This window comes from Nicotiana tabacum, chromosome 8 (genome assembly GCF_000715075.1).
Source record: "Nicotiana tabacum cultivar K326 chromosome 8, ASM71507v2, whole genome shotgun sequence".
NCBI classification, from domain to species: domain Eukaryota; kingdom Viridiplantae; phylum Streptophyta; class Magnoliopsida; order Solanales; family Solanaceae; genus Nicotiana; species Nicotiana tabacum.
Genome location: NC_134087.1, coordinates 142,259,326 through 142,277,033, shown reverse-complemented (window position 1 = coordinate 142,277,033; position 17,708 = coordinate 142,259,326). Strand labels below are relative to the sequence as shown.

At 37.1% G+C, this 17,708-nt stretch overlaps 1 protein-coding gene across 1 annotated transcript; it reads left to right on the top strand.

Moving 5' to 3' along the window:
- The first annotated feature begins 6,703 nt into the window (after positions 1–6,703).
- On the top strand, positions 6,704–17,628 carry LOC107818464 (protein REVEILLE 6). Its single transcript, XM_075219717.1, has 8 exons — positions 6,704–7,044; positions 7,379–7,436; positions 11,228–11,351; positions 11,436–11,612; positions 11,714–11,836; positions 16,006–16,115; positions 16,919–16,978; positions 17,149–17,628. The coding sequence occupies exons 1-8, from the start codon at positions 6,845–6,847 to the stop codon at positions 17,221–17,223; spliced, it is 927 nt and encodes a 308-aa protein (XP_075075818.1). The 5' UTR covers positions 6,704–6,844; the 3' UTR covers positions 17,224–17,628.
- Positions 17,629–17,708: the final 80 nt, after the last annotated feature.

The following is a 17,708-nucleotide window of genomic DNA, read 5'->3' as shown; positions in this document are numbered from 1 at the left end:
AGGGAGGAGGTGCAGGGATTCAATCTGATTTTTGGTCTGAGAAATAAGTGAATGAAATGAATTAATAAGTCCTTAAAACACCCCTCTTGGCCGACTTTAGGGCTTTTAATTGTGGCCTCTCCTTTTGGCAAGTAGGTGATGCACATACTTGTTACCTACCATTCTGCGCAGTCTCGCGAAAATACGAATATCTCTTTACTCAAATGTTGTATCAATGAATAGTTTAATTTGTTGGAAACTAGACTTGTAGATCTTCAATTTGGTAGATAGATCATCCTGTAATTCCAAGTACATTGGGATAAATGCTCAGCTACATTTGACCTAATTTTCACCATATTTACGAATGTAACTTGTGATGACCTTTTCCAACTTTTGTTTCACAACTCGCTTGACTTCAAAACATGACACACGACTATCATACGACTAAAATAACTCATAACATAATCTCCTTATAAGGTACTTAAGCACCCTAGTCTCACCCCAAAAGTATATGTTATAATATTCCCAGCTTGTCGACTTTTGACGAAACTTATTTTCATTAATTCATTTAGCTTCTAAGCCTTCAAACCCTCTTGGTACTTGGTATTCATGATCTTAAATATTTGTAACCCTCCAAGTTAACATGATTAACTTACTTGATGTACTTTCACATATGATCTCATTTATAGCTTCCATCAGTTGACTTGCGATATACTTTTACGTATGAAAACATGGGGTGTAACAGGCCCGCATCTCGGAACCCGACCAAAATTACAAAATCCAATTACCCATTCGATAACGAGTACAACCATACAAGAATTACTCAAATTCGATCTCAAAACTCCTTTCAAAACTCAAAATTTAGTCTAGGAAGTTTCTACCATTTCCCCCCAAATTTCTGACTCAAATCCCTAATTAGATGATACAAACAACAATAGATTCATGTAATTTAGCCAAAACTGGTTAGGAGTTCTTACCCCAATGTTCTCTATAAAAATCTCTCGAAAAATCGCCTCACCCCGAGCTCTCTAAGTCCAAAATATATAAAAAAAGAGATAAACCCTCGTTCTTGAAATTATATTTTGTTGCCCAGCGAATTCTTCTTCGCGAACGCGGAAGGTGCTTCACGTTCGCGAAGCATAAACCATACAGCTGCCAAAAATCCTCTTCACAAATACGAGGAACACTAAGCCCAAGCCTACGCGAATGCGAAGCATCACTCGCGAACGCGTAGACCAACTGCGTGAAGTCCCCCCAGCCTGCCTTCCTTATACACGAACGCAATTAACCTTACGTATTCGCGATGAACAATTGACAGAACCTTCACGAATGTGGCTTCACCTTCGTGAACGCGAAGGGTAAAATTCCAGCGACCTCTGAAGACTCTACGCGAATGTGGGACACCTTTGCAAACGCGTAGAAGGAAACCAGACTTGTAGAAAAACCAGTAGCTTCAGCAAATCCTCAAGGCTCCGAAATGCGCCGAACATGGTCTGAATTACACTCGAGGCCCCCGGGACCTCAACCGAACATACCAAAAAGTCCTAAATCATCATACGAACATGCTCGAAGTGTCAAATCATATCAAACAATACTAGAACCATGAATTGCGCATCGATTCAAGCCTTAGGAACTTATGAACTTCCGAATTTCAAAACTAATGCCGATTCATACCAAAACAACTCCGATTGACTTCAAATTTTGCACACAAGTCATAAATGAAATGACGGACCTATTCCAACTTCCGGAATTGTATTTCGACCCCAATTTCAATAAACTCAACTCCTTGTCAAACTTCCCAAATCTTCCAAACCTTCAACTTTCTAACTTTCGCTAATTCACACCGCAACGACTTACAAACCTCCAAATCAACATCAGGATCTGCTCCTAAGTCTAAAATCACCATACGGAGCTATTGGAACCATCAAACCTCCATTCCATAGTCATCTATATAAAAGTCAAACTACGGTTAGCTCTTTCAACTTAAACCTCCAACTTAGGAACTATGTGTCCTATTTCACTCCGAAACTCGCCCAAAACTAAAACCAAAACCAAACAACCCCGATAAATTACATAATCACAGTATAACATAGTGAAGATAATAAATAGGGGATTGGGGCTAAAATACTTAAAATGATCGGTCGGGTCGTTATAGTTCTGTTCCTCCTAGCGTTCCTACAAATCAAACGAATCAAAGAGTTAATAATAATACATCGAGGGGTGAGGTCAGTTTTGATAGTGTCGGGGGACTTTAGCAGATTTGGTAATGATAATAGTAATGATCCCTTTAAAATTGGGCTCATGAGATTCATGAGGGAGATGAACAAACGGATGGATCAAAATACGAAGGAGTATCACGCCCGAATGGATCAGATTCCGAGTGCACCACAAATTTTGAAGGGCCTATATTCGAAAAAATACACTCAATTTCCATTTAAACCGAGCGCAGCACCGGAGTTAAATCTAAAGAGATTCAAGATGTCGGACATACCAAAATATGATGGGACTTCGGACCCGCAGGAGCACATCACAACTTATACCATGGCTGTGAAAGGGAACGATTTGGCTTAACATGAGATCAAATCGGTTTTACCGAAGAAGTTTGGAGAAACCCTCACAAAGGGGACCCTAACATGGTGTTCACTCTCACTCGAACATTCAGTTGACTCTTTTGAGATGCTTGCAGATTCCTTCATAAAGACCCATGCCGGGGCCAAAAAAGTCCAAGTTAGAAAGGCGAATATATTTAGGATCACTCAAGGTGAGTCCGAATTATTGCAAGATTTTGTGATCAAATTCCAAAAAGAAAGGATGTTGTTATTGGGCGTAGCAGATGAGTGGGCAATGGAGGCATTCACAAAGGATTTGAATCCGAGGAGTTCCGACGCCTCCATAAAGCTAAAGGAAAGCCTGCTCAAATTCCAAACGACTACATAGGCGGACGTTCATAATTGTTACGACTAAAAATAAGGATAGAAGATAATCAGCTCGAGTTCCTGACATCAACCAAAGGACATGACCGAGACAAGAACCATGATAAGTTCAAAAGTGATTTCGATACGAATCGACAATCTTAAAGTCGTTTCTTGCCTTACGAGAGAGCTGAGGGACAAGTCAGAAAAAGGTTCCGGTCCTTGGAAAGGTTCGTTGCCGATAGAAGAACCAACCGTAGCTGAAGCAACAGATCATTACAAGAAAAAGAAGTATCAGGGCTCGGGATTCCACATATCCCAGGTTGTAGGATTACAATTTCAACATTAGCGTAATGGAAATAGTATCAACAATAAGGAATATTAAAGAAGCACTATTCCTGAAGCCAATCAGATCCGATCCCAGCCAAAGGTATCCCAAAATACGATGCGAGTATCATGGGACTCACAGCCATTGTAACACCCCGACCTCAGGGAGCGCGACCAACGCTCAACCGAGATACCCGATCGAGTAAGCCTGCACAATGCCGTCTACCCGACTAACCCAAGAATAAAGTGAAGATACATTTCATTAATTAGACAACAAGAAGGATCATGTGGACACCATCATTTCATTACCATTGGTTACTCCATTTATAAGTCTCAAAAATACATTACACATTCATAGTTTGAAGTGAAACATGTGATACAATTACAATACTTTTCGTTAAACTTTCCCAAAATAAGATACAACCCACACCATGTCTACGGAGTCTCTAACAGAACCCAAATAGTGTTATGACAATGCCAGCAACAAGGCCTCAAAATACTATGTACAAAGGATAAGAGATACAAGACCCTGAAATAAAGTGGGGCTCATCAAGTCAGCTGAGGAGAGCATGTAATGCTATCACTGATCAATACCACCTGCTATGAAACCACCTACATCCATTAAAGATGTAGTGCCCCCGACAAAAAGGACGTTAGTACATATGAATAGTACTAATATGTAATACTAAACACTCTCTCAATTGAACGAGTAACAATAAACGGAGAAGGAAATATGAAATCAATAAGAGACTCAAACAGTAACAAGGTGTAAAGTTAGGGGAAAGGTAAATTTCAAGTAAGTTCCAATCTTTTTTTTAAGTTGGGAGATCTTTAGCACCGACATACCACCACTGTATTTTTAGCAAGTCCAATCTCAACCTGATCGACTAAGCAGTCTCACCCTAAGACTTCCACTCACAATACCATCATGTGCACGATATGGCGTCCGATCTCAGGCCGATCGACTAAGCCGTATCACCATAATGTCGTGTGGGTCGACATCACATCACATCTCGCTAGCAATAATCGCATCCCCTTTAAGGGAAAACATCTCAATACATCAATCTTATCCCATATAAGGGGAAACAACCTCATCACATTAACACGGGGATTTACCCTGTAATCACTCCTACACTGGCACATATAGTTTCGGGGTTAGATTATTTTGATCTACCCTTCCTCGGTGACTAAACGATACTCTCAAAGCATTTATTATTTAAAGGATTTATCACTCATTTCATAATCATTTACATATAATTCATTTCATTAGCACCAATGGCCATAACGCAATATCATTTCTGGCACGTTGGTCGCACATCATATTTCATGCTCTCTTCTTTCACTTTCAGATATCATCATGGATAATCAACTACAAGGCTTTTCAAATTAAGACTTTAAATATACATGTGAGCAAATAAGAGTCTTAAGCACATTGAGACTTCTTACATAGTTTGGCATAATAGATTTCATTTGAAACACGACTTGAAGTTATAACATTTAGATATACAACCCATACTTTGAACACATTCTTCAATAGTGACATAACATAACAAGAACATTTGGAATGCATATTGAACATATCTCCTTTGATACGAGGCTTATTTAGAATAATCAATTTATAATGAACAACTCAAGACTTATAAGGACATTGTGGGGTTTAATTCTAAAAGAGGAGTTTAGCCAACATACCTCGCCTTGAGCTTTCCTTAAATTACTACAATGTTCCGAAAATCTTAGCCACTTAAATCTATTTAGAGATATAGCAAAATTGAACACAAATTAGGAAGAAACTCATGGTTCCAGCTCATTTGAGCATTTTATCAAACACTAGGTGTGCATTAAAGTTTTAAGGTCCTCCCATGGTGGATTCCTTCATCACACAACCCAATATCTACCCTTTTTAGCTCAACAACCTTCCTACTACTTTGTTGGTACATGTATGCATAGATAACACCCCTATACCTAAGAATTACACTCCCCATTATCCATCTTCTACCCCAAATTTGAAATTGAAGACTGGGGTATGGAATCTTACCTCTTGAATGAAGACCTTGTGACTCTTTCTTGTGAATTCTTCAAGACTTGAGCAAATATTGGTAAACAATTAGCATAGGAATCCCCTTCCCACTCTAGACCACTTTCTTCTCTTTAAAATACCAGTTAGGACCAACCAAAATAAACCCCAAGTTATTTTTATAAAAATGGGATCAGGTGAAAATTTTCAAACTTAAACTCTATGATATACGGTCCACAAAGGGGACCGCAGAAAAGGGTACCAAAACTGGGTTGTTCGGGTTGGGTCTGCGGCAGGTTTGCGGTCGCATAATGCGCCGCAGAATCTCCCCATCGAAATATTCGTGTTGGATCTACGATGTATTGTGCGGCCCGCGAAATGGTTATATGGCCGCATAATGGACCACAAAAAAACCTCCAAAATTATCCATTTCTCTGCTCCACTCTTCGGCGGTTCTACGGCCCGCAGAAATGCCCTGCTCTGCCAAAAATTTTCCTTCAACTCCCCAACGCACTGTTCAACCCAAAAGTCTATACCGCGACAAGCGAACTCGCCGCGAAGAATCTCTACAATCTTCAACACATAAGTCTACCTTGGCACCACGAAACCCCGGGTTTTAGGTAAAATTTTACGGGGCCTTATATTATTATTTTGCTTCCTAACTATTTTTAGGATCCAATAACACCGGCAAGAATGGTACCAAAAAAGAAAAAGAGAATTATAACTAGGAGATTTGAGAAATGGTTAATCTTTTTCGTGTAGTGTTTCTTTATTGATATCCAAGGATTATCTATATTTATCGAGAATGCGTAAATTTTAAGATTATTTATATATAATCTAAATAACTCAAATATTTGACATGGTTAGTGTTCGCGCATCCGCGCGGGTGCTAATACTAGTAAAATCTAAAAGGAAAGAATTATATATAACGTAAAAAAATATTAATTAGCCTTAAAGTCCTAAATATTAGGACTTCCTACATAATTCAAATAAGGAAAGACTTAATTAGTAAAATTTTAATTAATTTAAATTATTAAATATTAGAAAAATAAAATGACTATTTTGTCTAGTGTGAAACATATATTTAAAGGGTAAAAAGACGAACAATATTTCACTAATGGGTTTTGTGCTTTTAATATAGTAAGTGTGTGTATATATATATATATATATATATATATATATATATATATATATATATATATATATATATATATATATATATATAATTTTAAGGATATTTAGCCTTTTAAAGAAAAGACTTCATTAACGTTTTTTTACCAAACACATCACTATTTGTTATTCAGCAATTCTATCTCAAACATAAATTATTTTTTATAGTTTTAGCATTCGCAATGTTTTTCAGCGGCATATTTGTTTGCCAAAGGACATAAAAAGAAAAGTTAAAAGAGAAGAAAAGCAAATAGAAAGGAATGACAACATTTATGTTTGGCTGTCGCATAAAAAAAAAAGAAAAAAGAAAAAAGTGTTTGGCATAATAAACCGGATCAGCTTTACACCAAAAAAGCCCGAACCAGCAACCAAACAAAGCCTAGAGGTCTATAGGAGCTAACCTTAAACATCACATGAACCTCAACCCGCGCGCTTGAATCCCATGGTCATGGCCCTTCCTAATCTTGGCTCCTTCTCCAACCCAACCGCCACCGCTTCCACCGCCGCAACTGCGTCGGCCTCCAACCCGTTATCGCCTTCCGATGACCCGTCAAAGAAAATTCGAAAACCCTACACCATTACCAAGTCCCGCGAAAGCTGGACCGAACCCGAGCACGATAAGTTCCTTGAAGCTCTTCAACTGTGAGTTCGTAATTTTATACAATTTCTATCGCTAAAATATATTTGATTATTATTTTCTTAACTAGGGTTTAGGGTTGAAAGATTGAGTTTTTAATTTGAGTTGGTATAAGGATTGTTATGTGAATTTGAATGCGATTCCATTCTCATCAATGTATTTTCAACATTTTATTGGAAGTGGTTCGTCTTGTTTGCCAACGAAATAGCTTCATTTTACTGAATATGAATACTTTGCTTATTGCCAATATTTTCTAAATTCTAGAATAAAAAGAATTATGTGTCTCATTTGAGTTAAGAGTTTGTCTTTTTACTGATTACCTGTTTTGTTAACATACAGGTTTGACCGGGACTGGAAAAAGATTGAAGCGTTTGTTGGATCAAAAACTGTTATTCAGGTAATATCAGGTTAGCCTAGCACATGCACATCTTATTATACTGACTGGTTACTGCCATCGAGTTAACCATTATAAGGAACCACCGAGTTAACTATATCTTGTTTAACTGTTAATTTTGCCAATATAACATGGCAAATAATCAACAAGTGAGGGATAGCCTAGTGGAAAAAGCCCAACATTAGGTTGGAGGTTCAAGTCACAAAGATAGGAAAGTGGAAATGTCATTATAGGTATGACTAATAGGGAGATGATGAGCTGACACGATTAACTATCATTTGCCTAAATTACTAGTTTTTTTGTGTGGATAAAATGGATGATCAAGTGACTAAAGATTTATCCTGATTGTTTCAAGTACTTTTTAACTTCTTAGGATCACCGTGCATATCTTTTACAGTTGTGGCAGGAGTGTTTATCTGGTATGAAGTTATAATGGGTTCTGCCTTTTGATACTGCTGATAGAGTCACTTGTTAGAAGGAATATGGGCTAGTAGAGGCTAAAAGCAACTTTCTGAAGCCTTAGTGGCTTTTGATTAGATCTAGTTAATTACTTAAATGAAACAAAGTGCACTAAATTTCTTTGTGCTAACATAATCTTTAGGGTGTGCACTATTTGGTTTTAATTGGAAAACCAACCAAACCAAATTTTTTGGTTTATTTGGTTCATATTGTTGTTCGATTTTCGGCTTTTGAAAAAGAAAAAAAGGACTAACTGAACTGAAGAGTAGAAGTTATCAGTGTATAGAAGAGTTTGGTCCTTCACTTCTTTGGTCAGCCATTCTTTTCTTGAATGAAGCGAAGTGCACTAAATTTCTTTGTGCTAACCTAAGCTTTAGGGGGTGCACTATTTGGTTTTTACTGGAAAACCGACCAAACCAAAATTTTCGGTTTATTTGGTTCGTATTGTTATTCGATTTTCTGCTTTTGAAAAAAGATAAAAGGACTAACTGAACTTAAGAGTAGAAGTTATGTGCGTATAGAAGAGTTTTGGCCTTTCACATCTTTGGTCAGCCATTTTTTTCTCTCTCATAGTTTTTTCTTCCAGCTTTCCCTCATATCTTCAATTCTTTCATATGTTCCAAAGGATTTGGGAGGGCAGATGCATCGTTTTTTTTATAAGGACGTTTCGTTAAGAAACAGTACCAATATAGTACTGCAGCAAATACCCAGATGCATTTCTGCAGAGTTTTAGCTTTTCAAACTGCCACCAACAAAGGCTGCTACTCCAGAACCCATCAACTATTTTAGCAATTAAAAAAGGGAACCCATCAACTATTCCTCTGCTTGAAAATCCAATGGGATTTAACGTTCACCCGTATATACTAGTTGATTTTCTTTCATGTCTGTGGCACGAGTGATTCCCCACAAAAGCCAGTAGAAGTTTTAGTATATGGGTCTTTGTGATTTGTTTTTTGTTTTGATTCTTTTCATTTTCTTTCTTTGGGCTGGGACAAGGCACTGTTGATTTTTATCTTTCTCACTTAGTTACCTGTTTTGTTTACCCTCCCTTCTATTGCCCTATTATCCAACAGCCTTTCAAACCTAATGTCACGACCCAAATCGATGGGCCGCGACGGGCACCCGGTACCTTACTCAACCGAGTACCAATGTAACGTATCTTTCATATCATTCTATCATAGGTAAATGAATCGGAGTAAAGCATGAGGGAATACAAATTTATACCTATGACATACTGGCCTATAAGACCAAACAAGGCCATACAATCTTTCACGTACAGACATATGTCTACAAGACTCTAAAAATACATAAATGTCATAAGGCCGGGACAGGGCCCCGACATACCAATCAATATATGTCTAAATCATACGGACTAAATAGGCAACTCTGGAGCAAATGGAGCGCACCAACATCTTCCGCTGAGCTGATATCCTACTTGGAGGACTCTCAACCTGTCTATCGGGACCTGCGGGCAGGAAACGCAGTGTCCCCAAGCAAAAAGGACGTCAGTACGAATAATGTACCGAGTATATAAGGCACATAAATAAGTATATAAAAGACATGGAAGAAACATGGAGTAAATGACTTAACCTGTAAGTCTGGATAACTCTGTAAATCATGAAATACTTATAGTATCATTCATATACGTATGAATGTCATGTCGTGCATTGGTACATGTGTTCATAACATCATCAAGCCTCTGAGGGCATCCCATCATATCATCTCGGCCACTGTAGGCAAAATCATCAACGTATACCAGCTGATCAGGTGGTGGTGCGTATATAACTCCGTAACCTTTTCCCATATCCCATATACATATATTATACATATATACGCGTATATAATGTCGTCTGGTCATGGGTCAATGTAAATATATAAATGAATGCAATGCATGAGAACTACGTCAATAAAATCTCTCGGAACGTCATAAGACCATTATGTCTCTGAGTAATATCATGAAATAAACTTTATCAATTTACGTATTTTCTGAGACCCATGAACAAACGATAGAATAATAAGACATAGAGAATCAAAAACATAGGCACTTCTAGTACTTTTATGAATAGAGTCATTTATGGAAGTTGTGTATTTACTCGTTTCGTTTGTGTCGTATAGATCATGCCAAAAGAAAGAAGGAATAGCCTTAACATACCTGAGCCGATTCTCTTGACAATCCTTCTAACATAGGTCAATTGCGACAAAACACGTAACGGCGGATCGAAGTAGGGAAAAATCCGTATGATACTCTTGAGAAAGATTACACCGTACTCCCTTAAAATTGCCAAATCTCACGTTGCTACAGTTTCATACGAAATGTCGAATTCTATTCTTTACTTAGCAAGCCTTAGAATCCTACTTTTAATAAGATAAGAGACCTCTTAAATTGAGAGTTCCTTCTGTTGCTTGCATCTTGATATAAGCATCTTAATTTGTAATTTGATGTGCCTTTTATTTAAGTAGGTGTGGGCCCCACACTTTGTAATGACTAAGCCACTAAATGTGACACCTAACTTGGGCACTTTGCAACATAATTCATGAGTCACTAATTTTAGTTATGGGCTGCCACATTGGGAGGGGGTCTAATCTTATCTAATTCCTTTAATTAATCACCCAACAATTTATTAATTAACTAGGTAATCCCCCATTATCCAATAATTAATTAATTACCCACATAGTTAAGAATTGTCCCAACTTACTTAAAATACTACTTACTTTTAACATACCTTATACACCTTGCTATCATGGTCATGTAGTATCCTGTATGGCACTAGTCCATAAATACCGGGTATTTTAGCTCGGACCGTATTTTATTCCAAAATGTCAAACTTTGACGAAAATTCATTTCCTTCGATTTGTTACCCTTTCACCTTCACGAATTTACTTATCACTTGTTTGAAATAGTGTAATACTTATAATTCTAAAATAATCTCATTCCCGAACTTACGTCGATTATCTTACGACAAAACTTTAACGTACGAAAATGCAGGATGTAACATCTCGTTTCCGAGCTTTCATCAATTTACTTACGACGTACTTCTATGTACGAAAACGTGGGGGTAACACCTAATATGATCATATTGTTTATTAATCAAATAGAATCCTCAACCCAAATATGATGCCCAAACACAAGCCAAAATCAGAAGAGCCTAAAAAGAATCGAATTGTAAAAATGAAACCATATTCAGGTGGTTGTGAGGCTTGCGTATCTAAAATTTAAAAACCGAGACCAAGTAAGGGGAACCGAATCAAAAGCAATACTTTTGGTTTTGCGTTATACATGAATCTTTGGAGAGGGGTCCAGAGCATGTCTTAAAAAGTTTGATCATTTTTTGCAGATACGTAGCCATGCTCAAAAATATTTTCTGAAGGTCCAGAAGAACGGAACCAATGAACATCTACCTCCTCCTCGGCCAAAAAGAAAAGCCGCTCATCCCTACCCTCAGAAAGCCTCAAAAAGTGGTAGGAATCATTTATATGTGGTTTAATTTTGTTACGACCACCTGTACCTGGAAATAATTATACACTTTCTGAATATGTCGGCAGCTCCAGCTCTCTCACCGGTGACTGCATCATTTCAAGCTTCACTTCCATTACCGGATCCTGGATTTGTAACAAGGCCTGATACTTCTTTGTTACCTAGCAATCCAGTTACTGTTGCATCTGTGCCATCATGGACTGACAACTCTGTGCCACCAGTCAGTTTGTCCCAAATGAATAAAGGTCTAGTTATTGATGGGCTCACTTTTGTTTAATTGCTGTTGTCTCACGTCCATCGCATCTTAGACGTTGCACTAAAGTAATTGTCTGTTCTTCTGTTATAGATAACGTGAGAGAACCAGGTCAACCTGTGGCCAATACTCATTGTTGCAGTAGCAATGAAAGCACTCCAGGATCAAAATCAACAGGTGAAGTGATGGAGCGGACTCAGGGACCTTCGTTGAGAGGCAAGTCGATATTCTTCAGATACCTATCATGTTGACCTTTTTTTTTTTGATGAAATAAGTCGGATATCATTAACTAAGGCATCAAGTAGATGCAAGGATTTCAAAAGATAGAAATTATCAGCCCAGAATGACAAAACTATCAACCTATCATGTTGACTTTTAGACTTGAAATTAGACAAAATTCTGGGCTGTAAAATATTATCCTACAATAACATACCATTGTAATTCTCTCCACCATTCTCTTGAAGTGTTCTGTGTCATTTTTAATGGTTCTAAATTTCTTTATTTTTCTTTGATATTTTCATTTTGATCAATATGGGGTCTCCTTTTTCTCTTTCTTTCTAATGAATGTGGAGTCTCTTCAACGAGTTACTCTTATTTCATCTCAATTCTCGAAAGAAAATAATGTGGTGTCTCTTCATGGGAAGAAAAGCTTCTAGATAAACTGAATCCGTTTCATATGAGTTAGTAATGCCTATTGTGTATTGGTTAAGTCACATTGCAAGCCATTATCATATCGTACTATCTATAAGTTAACAAATAATTTGTCACTATCAGATCCTCTAGATCCATCAAAAAGTTATACATATGAGTACATATAAATTGAAAAGTCATAGCACTCTTTTAAGTGTCCACACCATATCGATATTTTTTTCTTAGTGTCTTATACTGTGTTCTGTAGTACTTGTTTATACCAAACGTAAGAGATATAAGAAATGTGAACTATGTTTATGATGACCAATCTCCATAACACAGATGAAGAAGAAAGGTGGATTTGCTTTGAGGCTCTCACAACATATATTCAAGAACTTTTTTTTCCTCCTTTGTTTTATGAGTCAAAGAAGAACATTTGTATTTTCAAGTACTTTGGTTCCAAACTCCGAATTATTTTTAACGTGTTTATAATTATTTTACTTCTAATCTGTAATGAAATTGCTAGCTAAATATGCACTCTATTCCATGCTTTTAAAATTGATATCTACTTAATTTAAAGCCTCGGTGCTGTACTGATCACATGAAAAAACTAAAAGCCTGGGCAGTGCATCTGCTTATTGGTGGTCTATAGCTGAAAGAACTGTAGTATTCAATATTTTGTCTTCTTTGGTGTTTGCGGTATTCAATATTTTGTCCTTTGGTGTCTACAGAGGTGGTTGACCTACTTGAAGTTGTTAATTCAGTTGAGATATTGATATTGATAATAACTATAATGAAGTTGAGTCATGCAATTTAATTTGCTCCAAGTATTGATAATAACTAGAGCACAATTATTTCATAAACTTATATCTCGTCAAGTTATGCTATCCACAAATTAGATTCTAGCTAATTTATATTGGGTCTTTGTACTCATATTTGACGTGTCTGATACGAAATACGCTAAAGCTAGACAAATGCTGTATGTAGCCTACAAATTACTTACAGACAGTCGAATTGGCCCGTAAGGGCGGAAAGTCTGTGTTACAGAGGTTTCTACTCACTCATCTCTAACAATCCTTGGCTTCCAAAATCCTAACTGAAAAGATGGGAGATTGAGGGATAGTTAATTGTTGCAATCTGTACTCCTAGATGTTGCTTTGTCCTTTATGGAGGTAAATGAATTCAAAAAGTCTAGTCGAGCAATGTTTCCTGCACTTTATTAAATGTTGCAAATCTTGATATTAGCAAGTAAGGGAGATGTGGCAGGTTCAATGTGGGAAAACCTCATTTTTGTTGAATGTCTGTACCTTGCATGGATTGCTTCAGTAGATGTTGGCAACTGCTTAGAGAGTATATATTTGTGATTGCAGACAAACACCGTGTGCACAGAGCACCAATAATAACCTTAAGTTGCACCATATCCTGACTTTGAGAGTGATCTACAATTTTCTCTACTTGCCCAGTTTTGGAAAACATAGAAAAGCTTTCAATATAAAAAGGTTTTCCCCAATAAAAACCCAAAATAAGACTAATTGATATATAGATTCTTTAACCTTCTGCAATAAAGATTCTAAATCAATAGAGAACAACTTAGAAAAGTTTGTTATTTTCTAAAGGTTAGACCGATGGAATTGAAAGTCAGAGCGAGCCTGATATGAACTGATAAGTTACATAAGTCCTGTTTCTAGACTGGACAGATAATGAGAAAGTTCAAAAAGGAGAATTCATGAGCCAAAATTGAGAGAACTAAGAGGAGGGAAGAGGTTGAGAAGGACATGAAGAGGTGAACAGGAACATTGTATTTCTGAGACATTCTTTTTCAAAGTTAATTGAACATTATGATACATATGCCTTTTACGGGGGAGTTACTTGGAAACCAAGTGGTGTTTGGAGGACAAGCTGTTCCAGAACTTTTGACAATATTCCTCGCAACATTTGCTATCCAAAACTTGTCGTCAAGACTCTTGACTTGCAGCCCAAAATTCTTGACTTGGCCATAACATGGCAAAATGGAGAATAAAACGGCACGATAAAAGTCCTAAAGGATAGATTGGCAAAAATATCTTTGACAAGACGAATACCAACACAATTGGAAGAAAATGAAGTTAGTCAACTAAAAGGCCGGATCTTTTCACAAGACAAAATTATCCTGGAAATTGAACATGCCTTGGGTTTCTCATATCTTGTTTAATTACTTACATTGTCTTTTCCCAGCTTGGAAATCTCAGAGTTTACTTCTTTTAAAAATCAAGATTTTATTGCTGAAACTCTTGGTAAGGATATAATACTTTTGGTAAGCACCGCCCCAGTGGTCTAATACCTGCATAAGGTGCAAAAGCTGTGCAGCATATCTTAAAACTGGCCACCTCGCGTAGTTGCAGTTACCACTATCCTGATTATATTTGTAGCCGGGATATCGAGTATTTTCATCTCCTTTCTTAAAAAGCTCTTCTTCAAGATCTCAGCTTCAATCAGTGTTATTATGATTGCACTGTCATATTGATTGCCAACGAAGCAATTCTCTGTTAGATCTGTAGTTAGGCTATCATCATTCCAGCCTCTATTCCTTGGCTCCAAGAGTGATTTTTTTTTGGGAAAAGGTGCACATTTGCCCATGTACTATCCGAAATTGCTGAATTTTGCCCTTCGTGATGCTTTTGGCTAATTCATACTGTTGCCATTTGCAAATTATTTTGTATTTGCTTTTGCCATTAACAGAGCTCCAACGTGAAATGGGTGGACTTTACGTGTCCAAATTCTTTGGGAGAAAAGGTCCAAACTTAACTTTTAACTATGGTTTAACATCACCCTAAGTTTGGGTCTGTTAGGGGTCAAGGGGAAAAATGAGACTTTTCCCTAAAGGCAGGGATAATATTAGACCAAAAGTTTAATGGACGGTAAAGTTGCTCAATTTCTAATAGTACATGGGCAAATTTGAAACTTTTCCCTTTATTTTTTTAAAACCCAGTGGACTGGCTTCAATTTGAAGGTACCTGAAATCTTCTGTTACCCTATTTTATTGTTTGGCCTTTCACCACTAGACTTAATGTGTTCCAGCATGAATTTCTTCTTCCTTGTGAACTTCACTCCTCTTGTCTGTGAAAATCACTCGCCTTAACAATCTCTCTTATTAATTGATAAAACTCTGCAGTTGTTGAGTCCTCGTACAAAATTAGAAATCTGATTGTGAATGAACAAGATGAAAGACTGCTTGTTATCTGCTCTTTTGCGTGTTTCTGATTGTGAGCTGCTGGATCTGTGTCAATGAATTGTGATCCAGAGAAATATTTGAGAATCAAACAATATCTACTTCTTGTTCTGGTGAAAATGTGTAGTTTTTTAGTGAACCGTGGGTTGCAGTACTGGTCCAGAAAATTTCCTCCAATATTTCAGTGTGATATTTCTTGAGATGGCGAAGTATGATATGCAATCATTCCTTTTCTTTGCATTCCCCCCTACATTTTTAAAACATATTTGATCTGCTGCTATGGTCCTCGCTGCATTTGATGGCTTCCTGGTGCACCTGCCTGCTTTGATTCTGGCTAGATCTAAATCTGATTTACTTCATGCCATTTTATCCTTAGCTCTATTTCCTGTTAGTTTCACACTCAGTTCTGTAGAATTACAGTTCTCTTTAGCAAGTAGAACGAAAGATTCTGTTCTTATCAGTTTTTTAGGTTTTTAAATAAACATGATGCTTTAGTTTGATATTTGCAGTGCTGATGTTGCTATCAATTGTTTTTTTGTTCCTGCAGTTTTGCCTGACTTTGTTCAAGTATACAACTTCATCGGCAGCGTATTCGACCCTGCTGTTACCGGACACTTGCAGAAATTGAAAAAAATGGATCGCATTGATGTTGAGACGGTATACTCTCTAATCTGTGCTGTTTCGTTAGTTCTGTGGCTTAACTCTCTTTCTTGTGATTTAAGTTTTCCTTTATTTGCATGATACCTTGAACTTTGTGTACTTTTGAAGATAAAGCTTTCGCATAGGTTCCTCTGAGCTTTCATTATTATATTTATCGAAGGCCTAATTATTGCCATTTCTATGCGCATACAAGGAGGATTTTCTCTTATGCTCTATTCAACAAAGCCTTTCTCATCAAATTAATGTGTACTGCCTGGCATTTACTTAGGAAGGGAAGAGGGACGGAGGGATCTCAAATTTCTTCTTATTGCGATGAATAGTTCTCCTCTTTAGATAATAGAAGGAAAGGAAAGGAGCATACTTTACTCCCTTGTATCCCTACCAACTCTTTGCCTGCAAAAGATCAGAGCACTGGATATAAGATTTTCATAGAGTATTAGATTCAATCTTCATTTGCTTAGTGAATACTTGTTTTGGCATGTTGTTGAAATGTATGTGGGCATTTGATCTAGCATGCCAATATGAGGGAATAATTAGAAGTTTTGGAAGGCTTGAAATTGGTGTTTGGGCTTGCTTTGCATCTCTGTATATGTGAATAAAGGATGTTTTCAAGATATAGAATGCACCTGAAAACCAAATCCACAATACCCTGATCATTTCCACCCCACCCGGGTGTTTGGGCTTTGATTTATCATACACACGGATTATATATATATATATATATATATATATATATATATATTAGAATTTTAATAATTCAATTCGTATATTAATCATTCTTTTACTTGGCTCTTATCCAGGTGTTGTTGCTGATGAGAAACCTCTCCATCAATCTTACAAGCCCTGATTTTGAGCATCATGTAAGTACATTATTCTTTGCATTCTGATCTTTGATAGCTTTTAAATGGTTTCTTACCTTGAGCTTTCGGTTGGGTATGGCATCTGCTGGTTCTTTTAGCGTGTCCTCTTATCTTGCAGAGTAATTATTTGCTTTTCTTTACCTGAAATTGATAGTTTATTCTTGATGCAGAGGCAGCTGCTTTCATCTTATGATATGGACATGGAGAAGCAGTGCAAATCAAGTCATCAATTACAACCAACTTGAAAGTGCTGCTCACTTCGGGTGCTGCATAGTATGGTCTTTGCATACTATTCACCATTTCTCTGTGTTCGAGAGTACTATCGTCTGAGGATACCATATTGAAATTAATGAACCCTAGGGGATAGGGACGAACGACGAGTGGGGACCCATATAATATCATGAGAAGCCAGTTGTTTTTGTTTGATATCAGCTTCTATTTTCACATTTCAGAGTTCTGATCTGTGCAGTTCATATTTGTGTACATACTGTAAGATATAAACAGAGATAAAAATTGTGATGCGGGAACTTAATATGTAAAGCTGGGTTTATGTAAATTCAAGTTTTGACAGAGTCCAGCCTCTGCAGTAGTAGCAAATTGTTTATGCCAATGTAAATGATTCAACAAGCGAGCTTGTTGATTTTTACCAACATGTTTCTGTTTTGTGGTTGCTGCATATCTACAGCTTACTTTATGTTTTCCATGACTGATAAAATGTTTGAACTGCTCA